Source organism: Ahaetulla prasina, chromosome 6 (assembly GCF_028640845.1).
Source record: "Ahaetulla prasina isolate Xishuangbanna chromosome 6, ASM2864084v1, whole genome shotgun sequence".
Lineage (NCBI taxonomy): Eukaryota > Metazoa > Chordata > Lepidosauria > Squamata > Colubridae > Ahaetulla > Ahaetulla prasina.
This window is the reverse complement of record NC_080544.1, coordinates 41536118-41547089: the sequence shown is the minus strand read 5'-3', so window position 1 is coordinate 41547089 and position 10972 is coordinate 41536118. Positions and strand designations below refer to the sequence as shown.

At 38.3% G+C, this 10972-nt stretch overlaps 1 protein-coding gene across 1 annotated transcript; it reads left to right on the top strand.

Annotated features, from left to right (window-relative positions):
• The first annotated feature begins 7102 nt into the window (after window positions 1–7102).
• Window positions 7103–7648, top strand: LOC131201280 (cell division cycle-associated protein 7-like). The gene is made up of 2 exons (XM_058189097.1): window positions 7103–7301; window positions 7545–7648. Exons 1-2 carry the CDS (start codon window positions 7103–7105, stop codon window positions 7646–7648), a joined length of 303 nt encoding a protein of 100 aa, XP_058045080.1.
• Window positions 7649–10972: the final 3324 nt, after the last annotated feature.

Below are 10972 nucleotides of genomic sequence, written 5' to 3'. Positions count from 1 at the left end.
GGCATCCACAGCCACTCCGTCTTGGAGGGATTGAGCTTGAGTCTGTTTCTCCCCATCCAGACCCGTACAGCTTCCAGGCACCGGGACAGCACTTCGACCGCTTCATTGGGGTGGTCCGGGGTGGAAAAGTACAGCTGAGTATCATCAGCGTACAGATGATAACTCACCCCGAAACCACTGATGACCTCACCCAGCGGCTTCATATAGATGTTGAACAGGGTAGGCGAGAGAATCGACCCCTGAGGCACCCCACAAGTGAGGCGCCTCGAGGACGCCCTCTGCCCCCCCGTCAACACTGTCTGCGACCGGTCAGAGAGATAGGAGGAGAACCACCAATAAACGGTGCCCCCCACTCCCAATCCCTCCAACCAGCGCAGCAGGATACCATGGTTGATGGTATCAAAAGCCGCTGAGAGATCTAATAGGCCCAAGGCAGAGGAGCAACCCCTGTCCCTGTCCCTCCAGAGGTCATCCACCAACGCGACCAAAGCCGTCTCTGTGCTATAACTGGGTCGGAAGCCGGACTGGAATGGGTCTAGATAGACAGTTTCCTCCAGGTGCCGGGGGAGCTGCCATGCAACCACACTCTCTACAACCTTCGCCACAAAGCGAAGGTTGGAGACTGGACGATAATTTCCCAAAATAGCTGGGTCCAGGGAAGGCTTCTTGAGGAGGGGTCTCACCACTGCCTCTTTCAAGGCGGCGGGGAAAACCCCTTCCACCAAAGAAGCATTTATAATCCCCTGGAGCCAGCCTCGTGTCACTTCCTGAGCAGCCAGCACTAACCAGAAAGGACACGGGTCCAGTAAACATGTAGTTGCATGCAACCTCCCCAGCAACCTGTCCACGTCCTCGAGAGCCACAGAATCAAACTCATCCCAAATAACATCAACAAGATATGAATATGTCATCTGACTGACTAGCTGGGGAGAGATTATAGGCATAATTGTTAATATGGATTTTAATAATTATTTGTATAATAATTAATTGTTATTAATTTTTAACTTTTAATTATTTATTTAATTATTTATTTTGATTATTAATTATAATAAATAATAATAAATATTAATTATTTAATAATTAAAAATAATTTAAAAAATTTAATTATTTAATTATTAATATTAAAAAACAATAATTGTTAATATGATTTTGATTAATTATATGGTTACATAAAAACCTATATATATAAAAGCGAAAACCACTCATGTTGTAATCACAAAATCTCCTGAACCGTAAAGCCTACAAACTTGAAATTTGCCACGTATGTTCCCCTTGGCTTCTAGGTGCTCACTAAGAAAGGATTTTTCAAAATGACTATCAGAGCATTAGTATTTCCTATATTACTATAACACGCTCTGATGCTAAGGAGTTCTACTCCCCCACCCAACTTGAAAATAACTCTGGAGAGAACAGGATAGCATAGGACAGGCTTCTGTGAGGCAAGCCTGAAGGAGAGAAGGGGGTAGGATAGGGGAACATTCTGTGGGCAAGCCTGAGGGACAGAAGGGGATAGGATGGGGAGGATTCTGTGGGGAAAGGCTGAGGGAGAGAAGGGGAGCGGAGATGCTGTCATAACTACTAATTAATTTTCAAGTTGTAAGTGTCGATTTATTAAGCCCGATCACATAGTTTCATAGCAGAGCACGGGTATTTAGCTAGTATCTTCATAATTCAATCTTCTTTGAAATGGTAGACAAAGAAGGATGCATACTTGCTTCCCTTCTGTAAAAAATTTATATTAAATCAGTTACTCAAGCCTTTTTAAAACACAAAGTTGGGTCCTTCATTGGCTAACAAAGCTATGTCCATTTTTTTAATCCTAATAATAGTTATTTATTATTTGCTAACTCCCTTAACCAGTTAATTGCAGTAGTGAAAAATGGAGTATTATTAATTCCCAAACCAATGCAATTCTGTTTACTGAAAAGTGTACTAGCTACAATCATAATTGGAAGATTAGTGACATCCATAATGAAGAAGTGAAGGCTTTCCAGTCTCTTGGAATCATCTTCCAGTTCTTTCTAGCCTGAAAGAAGCCGTTCAAACTCAAAAGACCATTTACACTATAATCCAGTGTTTCTCAACCTCAGCAATTTTAAGTCTGTGGACTTCAACTCCCAGGATTCCCCAAGCATGCCATCTTAATGTCCATACATCTTAAAGTTGCTGAGGTCGAAAAAACACTGCTCTAAACTGATTTGCTAGCTGCAGAAACAATCACTTTGTCCCTGCTTCAGCTAAATTATTTAAGGCCAAGGTGCTAAGCCTTTTACTCCATGGTGAACAGCTTTGTGTGGATAAGGATTTAACAGCTTTAGAAAGAACACAAATTAAATAAATAACCGCAATGCTGCATGTTCCTCAGTATATGCTTAATGCCCTTTGGCATCTGCAATCTGGTCTTTCTTCTGTTGAAGTTTGCAGAAGAATATTGTGATTAAAGTACTGACTAAAATTAAATGATTTGGTAGATTTACACCTGATCTCTGGTTGGCTATTGCTTAGATTTTGAAATGTTCAGTGTTTTTTCTTCTCTTGCTTTCACTTATATGCTGTTTTTGATCTTTGACTATAAATACATATATCCATGCATGCATGTTTTCATTCATTGATTTATTATTTTCTGTTTCCTTTTGGACTAAGAAATACTGAAATCCCCATGGGCTATTAGAACCTCAGCCACAATTCTCAGAAAGCATTGTGATTAGGCTCATACATTTCACCTTATTACTTTCCAAATATTGGGCATATTCGCAATTGGGCCAGAATTCCCAGATAATAATTTGTTTCAAATAGTCAAGTAAATCTTGAGCTGCTTTTGAATGAGGCCAAGAAGAGTTTGACTATACCTTGCTCCAAGAATTTAATGACTGCCAGTTTTTCATGCTTCGTATACATGTTCATGTATGAAGTTACTCAGGCGATCCTTAGAATGGCAATAAGAAGCTATTACTGGGAGAATCACAAATGGCATGTTAAGAGTTCAGATCTAAAATTTAACACTGAACAAGAAAAAGAAAATGATTAAAGGCTCTTGAGGCTAAAGCTATGCAGGAATCCTCAGGAATGAACTGAAACTCATTTTAGGTGAGCAAGAAAGAATATCACTCAGGGGGTTGGCAGAGTACCAGAAGAAAAGACCAGACTGACATAGCTTGGTTTTATTAATTCATACATAATTAGGCTTTAGCTTAGATCCAAGTCAGCTTGTACCATATGGGCTAATATACAGCTGAAAGTGACCCCCTATGCAGGTTCCAGTCTGTCACATTGGAACAAACAACAATGCTCTCTTAATTGCAGTGCTGTTATTTGTGATATCATTGTTAAGGAGGTAGGATATAAGTACTTCCAATAGAAAGAATATACAGCTCAGGGTTGAACTGTAAAATCCTTGGTGCTCTCTCAGATTGGTTGTTTGTTTGCAGATGTTTCATTACCCAATTAGGTAACATCATTAGTGCTAGTGAGTATGAAATTTGCTCTCTGTTTATATACAATAGCTTGTCATGCCAGTATTTGTGTGTGTGTGTGTGTGTGTGTGTGTGTGTGTGTGTGTGTGTGTGTGTTTGGTCCCTTGATAGCTCCAAAAAGACCAGAATGCATTGTCTCCAGCAGCCTACAGTAAGATAAGCAGAGATTAACATTAGACAAACAATCAGGCAAAAAGTAAATCTATAAACAAGGAACTATTAACAAGAAAGCCACATCCATACAAACACTGGTAAGGGAAGCTACTGTATATAAACAGGAAGCAAACTATATGCCCAGTAGAACTGATGCTGATACCTAATTGGGTAATGAAATGTCTGCAAGCAAACAACCCAACCCAGAGAGCACCAAGCATCCATTATAATTCTTTATCTTTAATATTTTATTAACCTAAAAATATGTTAATATTTTACTAACATAAGACTTTTTTTTTTTTGTTTACATTTATACCCCGCCCTTCTCCGAAGACTCAGGGCGGCTTACAGTGTATAAGGCAATAGTCTCATTCTATTTGTATATTTTTACAAAGTCAACTTATTGCCCCCCCCAACAATCTGGGTCCTCATTTTACCTACCTTATAAAGGATGGAAGGCTGAGTCAACCTTGGGCCGGGCTTGAACCTGCAGTAATTGCAGGCTTTGTGTTCTTAATAACAGGCCTTACCAGCCTGAGCTATCCGGCCCCTTTTAGGCAGAATGAATCTTTTTATGGGGAGGAAAGTGGGGAAAGGAAGGGAGAGAGAAGGAGAAAGAGAAGGGGGGAAAGAGTGAGAGAGAGAGAAGGAAAGAGAGAGAGAGCGCTAGCACTAGCTGGGCATCCTGGAGTACTTCCGAATCAAAATAGTTTTTCCCAAGAAAAGTTTTTCCCATTAGCTCTATCATCTAGAGCTAATCTGAGAATCTCTGGAAAATCTTTATGCCACCAGCACTAGAAAATCTACTAGGAAGCTTTATAAATATGAGAGGAAGATACTCACATATGCTATCAGCTGCTCAAATATGCAACTGAATTGAACATGTCTGCACTGCACTGCATTTTGGAAATCATCTTGTTTATCTATACAAGATGATTTCTTATTTTGACACGTTTCTGTTTGATCTTGTGAGCCACTCAGAGTCATGTTGGAGTTGGATGGCACCTAAATCTTAATAAATAAATTGGCAGAAGAGATTATGGTATTTGCTATTATCATTTGGTAACAGTAGCATAATTCCCCCTAAATCCAGTTAATACTGGCCAGTTAAAATGGTTCTATAGCTGTCAACAGATGAATTCATTTTTCTAATAAAAAGGATTGAATTTTGCTGCCTGAGTTTAAGTTGGTTTGATTTTTGTTTGTTTGTTTTGGACCAGAATATTTAGTACTTTTAATATATTTTCCAAATTTCCCTTTGGCATTTTATCCCTTATTTCCCCACCCCCACCGCTTCCCTCTTTCTGCACCACACAGATGATCTAAATTTCTCTCTTGCTATCTCCTTGTCATCGATATGACTCTATGGTTTTTCAAATGCTATCCAGCGAGAGGATGCCAAATGTCCTGCCATTTAATAACTAGTAGCCTACAGAGCTCTTTTCAAATGCCATTGCTCAGAGCATCTGTTGTTATTAAGTAAGACAATCCCATTTTGTGCAGGACTTCAATTTCGCTCTTCACATCACTTATCGAGCAGGAATAATATGCAGTTTGTGTATAACACAATTGCTGCTCAAAATATCAAGCCAGTTGCTGTTGTTTTAGGGTCCTGATTTATTACAGGTTGTAAAAATAAATAAACTTTGGCCTTTATCCCCCCTCCCCCCAATAAATGTTATGGAAGTGCCCTGGAAACAACAGAGTGGCAGCAATTAAAGCCATTTAACGTTATAATAATTAAAAATGCAACACTCTGGTGCACATAGCACTGGCCCACATAAAAAAGCCAATTGACTATCCCTAATAATTACACTATTCTAAAAGGCGGAATAAATAAATTAGGAAGAGATTTTAAAAGTGTAGCACTGGCAGCCTGAATTTTTTGCTAGTTTGTTTTTCATTATTTTATAATCTGTAAAAGGTTACTTAATATGTGTGAGCTTATTACAAGAAGTCTTTCAATGATACCACTTTGTATTCCAACATAAAATTATATCTAATGTTAACAGTAAAAGGAACAGCTGGGCCTAAGCAAGAAATTTCTTTATCTGAGAATTAAAAACATCTGAACAACCTGCAACTATAGAACTTATAGATGAAGAAATGTATTTAGGTTCTCACAACTAAAGAGCATATAAAACTGAGCATATATGCTCACAGATATAGATGTGGACTCCCAACATATTGATGCACCAATATTTTTAGACACAATCTACAAGCCCAAGTACATCAATGAATATGTGCAACTTAAAAAGTACTTGCACAAGTGATTTATGCAAAGAGAAGTGTTGTAATCACAAATGGGTACAAGAAGAAATGGGCACTAAATTGCTTCAGAATATCGAAGTATACTTTTCACATTCCTTTATGAGACAATATTGGTCAACATGAAAAAGACAGAAGGTTAGTAGTAGACAAATGTTAGTAAAATTCTTGCCAGTCATTCTCTAATGATGTAGAAGTGACAGATGTAGGAAGAATTATATAATTTTGTCCTATTGTTGCAGGGCCAAAGATGCATTCTGGTGTAATGTTCTTCATTTGCATTTTTTTCCTACCTATCAAGGACTGATGTACAAAAACATTGTATTTTTCTACCATCAGCTTCAGCAAAGCTGGAAAGATGACTAGATTTAAAATCAATGATATCTGGAAGACCATCAGTTGGATGTTCTACTGTCCTATAGTATCTAGAAAAAGGGGTTACTGTGGATAATGATCATATCCCGACAGTTCAGAACACTTTTTACTTGCAGAAATTATAAAGTTCTTTATCTACAATCTTGAATTAAAATGGAAAATTAATAATTGGTGTCAAATGATGACATCCTTTGCTGATCCAGGAGACACTTCAGGTGCATGGCAAATCTTCTGGTAGTGTGGTCCAGGAGTGAAATGCTCCCGGTTCGGTCCAGTTTGCCTGAATCGGTAGTAAAAAAGGCTACTGGTTCACCAAACTGGTAGTAAAAATGTAAAAAAAAAAAGTTCCAAGGATCAGATGAGCAATGCGAGATCATTGGAACTTTTTTTTTTACTTTTTAAGCATTTTTTTACTACCGCTTTTCCAGAACTTGTAGTTAAAAATGTTTTAAAAAGTAAAAAAAAAAAAAGTTCCAAAGATTGTGTGTCACTCAGCTGATCGTCAGAACTTTTTTTTTTTTTTTTTACTTTTTAGGCATTTTACCAGTAGTAAAAATGCTTTAAAAAAGTTAAAAAAAAGAGGCTCCAACAATTACAGCTGTGGTGCGCGATTGTCAGAGCCTTTTTTTTTACTTTTAAAAGCATTTTTTACAACCTATTTGGCCAAGATCGCCAAAAAAGATCGCGCACCACAGCTGATCACCTCCCCCCGCACGCGCTGTTCTACTTACCTCATGCCTCCTTTTGCCGTGCACTCCATGTGTGCGCACCTCACATTTGGTGCGTGTTGTGTACTGTGCATGCGCACAGTGCACATTTGGCACACGGGGCGCATGCACAGCCAACAAACTGGTAGTAAACCAGTTCAGATTTCATCACTGGTGTGGAGCCCTTTTGCTTGCAGGGCAACCTTTTCAGGGAAGAGAAAATCCACAGCATTCCGTAGACTGATCCCTATGGAAACATCTTCATCATCTGATGATAGCTGTGACCGTTTTGGCCCCGATAATTTTGCAAACACAATAGCCAGAAGTTGCAGAAGAAATGGCTAAAATATTTTATGAGGATTCAGATGAAGAACCTTTCTGTGGTTTTTCAGAAAGTGAGATTCATGATGTGCTGAAACTGGGGACAGACTCTGAAGACAATCAGAGAAATGTTCACATAAATGTCCCAAGAAAAGTTCTACTTCCCTTAAAGCTATTCTGAGGTTCCCACCATGAAGGTCCAAGAGAAGAAACAATGATACAGTTGCAGCTTCTTAACCTTCCTGTAAATTGGATTCAGAGTCAGAATCTGATCAAGGAAGAGGCCTCAAATTCTTGGACAGAAGAACTTTAAATATAAAAGAAAACATCACAATAGACTCAAGATTCTAATGTTTTAATGAAACAATCCTTTATCTAAATACTAAATTATGGACTGCTGCATTTCAGTTTGACTTATGCCAAATCAAACCATTGGTCCATTTAACTTAGCTTCGTAATAAATGAAGGCAAATATACATGTTCCAGGATAATGTTGCATGATCCAATCTGAGTTGGTCACCAGGACCAGAGATTTAGTCTTCCAAGCTTTTGGACTTATGTTAGAGTCCATCTTCAGGGAACTTCTCCATGTGTTCATTAGGCTGTTCTGTGCATAGTATTTATGTGATACCAGCTTGTGTGTGGCTTTTAGTTGTTAATTGGTGTGTTGAAAGCTGGATTAAGTTGTTGGTTGTTGTTTCCTTGTGCTGTGGCATCCTCGACTCCTAAGTACTTAGTAAGTTGGTGGTAAATTAGCATCAATAGCATTCCAAGTCAAGACAGTTTTCACTCAATGTCCACAACAGAATTTTCTATGGCTTACTGGAACAACTTCAGATAATGCCAACTATATAGCCTACTGATTTATTGGTATTAACTGGAAGTCTGAATATTTTTCCATAGAGTTAAATAGTCTTTTTCTTTTTTTATGCCTTTGTAACCATTTGCTATTTACATATATAGTATACCCCAATCAATTTATGTTTCAAGAATTGCACAGCAAGTTTTAATAGTTTTATTTTTTCCATTGGACATAAGCCACAGGTATTCCCTCAAATCCTGTTTGTGAGCTTCCAGAAAGAATTTGGATTAACATCTGAAGGAAACAGGATGCTTGAATAAACAATATATGGTCTGATCCAATGTAGCCGATTTCACATTTTTTACCTCTCTGTCTTACTTCCTCACCCAGCATATTCTATTATTTACAGTATTTATTTCTTAGTTTGCATATTCAACTTATTGCTAAAAGAAAAAAAGTGGCAAAACATATTTAGTTTGGTTGCAATAGAATTCTTTATCTATGCTTCAATAGTTTTGCTTTAAAGCAGGGGTGCACAATCTTGGCAACTTTAAGACTTGTGGACTTCAACTCCCAGAATACCCAGTCAGCCATGTTGGACACCCCTGCTTTAAACAATAGGGTATGGTTTATGGAACACAATACTAAGATGATTTTTTTTCCAATGATGCTGTTGATTATCAGAATTTTGTTTGCTCAGCAGATCTTTCATAATTTCCCACCGAAATAGGAGCTGCTCTGCTTTCAATTCTTTCTTGTCCCTCTCTGTTTTCCTTCCCTCCAAGGACTGTTTCTCATGAATAAAGAAAAGCTGGACCAGCATAATGATGGTCACCTTGTGGCAGCCATACCATTAGGCTGCAGAGCAGAGCAAGAGAAGAGAAGCAGATCGCTTCCTTTGCCTGGGTCTAAAGGCCAATTCCCTTTGGCCCTTTTACTTGTCACCTAGCCATTCTATTAGGTACCCAGGACTGTTTCCCTTCCAGTTGCTTATTCAAAATATAGCAACTTTAAAAACCAACACCTGATTTTTGTTCACAATACCTGTGAACATTTTTTGCCTAAAAACAAGCAAGGGGAAAAAAAAAAGCATCAGGGAAAAAAATTACCTTGTAAAATTTTTACCAGCTTTTATTCCGTTGGATGAAAAGGTTTGTGTTTTAGGGTTTTTTTTGTGAGTTTTTTCCCCCAAAGGTAGATATATTTTTTTTATTTGCAAACTTCTCATGAGTATAGTGATCTTTTTGCACTTATTTAGTTATGAGGTGGCCCAGAGGATTGTGTAAATGCACCAACTTTCACTTTGCAATGCTCTCTCCAATGAAGAGCATCTCCTTGACTCCCCGTGTTTCCATTAAATCACAAAGAAATCATCCTTCCTGCTGGGACTTTTACACTAGCAGTTCTAAATGTCTATGGAGATTCTCAGTCACCCAGGTAGGTCATGGTTGCATCAAAGGTGCTTCTTTCAAAAAGCAACTGGACTTTCTTTGTTTTTCCCATAAAGATGTTTCGCTTGTCATCCAAGAAGCTTCTTTCGTTCTGACTGAATGGTGGAGAATGGAAGGATTTATATTCCTTGCATCATCTGGTCATTAGCACTCTCTCTGAGAGTCCTTGATGCTGTTTGGAGGTTTATCTGTGCCCTCAATTGCACAGTCTTGCACTGTCTTGGAACTGAATTCTTTCAGTTCCAAGACAGTTCCACACCCATTTGAATTATTTAAGTGATTCTGAGGGCATAGATAAACCTCCAAGTGTCCTCAATGACTCTCAGAAAAAATGCTAATGACCAGATGACTGCAAGGAATATAAATCTTTCCATTCTCCACCATTCAGTCAGAACTGAAGAAGCTTCTTGGATGAAAAATGAAATGTCTTCAAGGAAAAACAAAGGAAATCCAGTTGCTTGTTGAAAAAAAAAACTTCCACATTTGGGGAACTTCTACTGCTAAGGGAACCCCTTGATTTCTTTTTATCCCATTTCCGAGTTTATAAACTTTGTAAACATCATTGAAAGTCCATTTGGGCTGAGGTCAACTACCTTTTCAGTAGTTTAATTTTTTTCTTCAGCACTTTTCTTCTCATGGGAATGAATTTGAGATTACTTACAGCAGAATGATGGCCTTTGACATGATAGTATCTTACGTTTTTCCAATAACTAAGCAGCATGTGAAGTAAATATTTAAAAATAAGTTTTAATGTAACCCTATTGGTATTTCAAAAGGCCCTGAAGTAGTTAATAATTTTTCTTGTTCTCATCCAGACTTTTCTTTTCTCTGCCAACTCTGTAAACCAATCAGAGTTGATGTGAGTCAGCTGGGATATAACTTTAATTATAATCATTAAAAAAACCAAACACCAAAAGATCCATAGCAGCAATTTTAAACCTACATTCAAAGTATGTTGTACTCTCCACAAGCAGTATCAATAGGCCTTCCAGCCTCAGCTGTGAGCCTACTGTACAGGAAACTCCTTACTGAAATGGCCTCTGGATGTTTCTTTCTTCTGAGAAAGGCTTTCCTGCATAAGGAACCAATTATCTGCCTGGACAATAGTTGAGACCCAGCCAGGTAATAAAAAAAGTGGGGGAAGTTCATTTATACAAGTTTATTGAGGATAATCTGGCATCTACTGGCATCTTCCTGGACTTTTTCCTCCAGTCCTCCCATCCCTGTTCTTTCTTCATAAAACGATTTTGTGCTTAGCAGTCACCGACTCTGCAGGCAGTCATAGTCTGATAATGTTGTTTACTCACAAGGAGGTGGTGCTTTCCCTTCATCACATAGAAGACCCAGTTCATTCTTCTATCCTCTACCCTTTCAGGGCTGGACTGGAATCTTCATATTTAGTGTTAAATGAGAGTTGCTTAT

Excerpts from the sequence above, each read along its gene's own strand:
- LOC131201280 (XM_058189097.1), top strand. The coding sequence starts at position 7,103 with ATGCACAGCCAACAAACTGGTAGTAAACCAGTTCAGATTTCATCACTG. Across the intron at positions 7,302-7,544 it reads TGCAAACACAATAGCCAGAA|AATTGGATTCAGAGTCAGAA; the intron begins GTTGCAGAAGAA and ends AACCTTCCTGTA.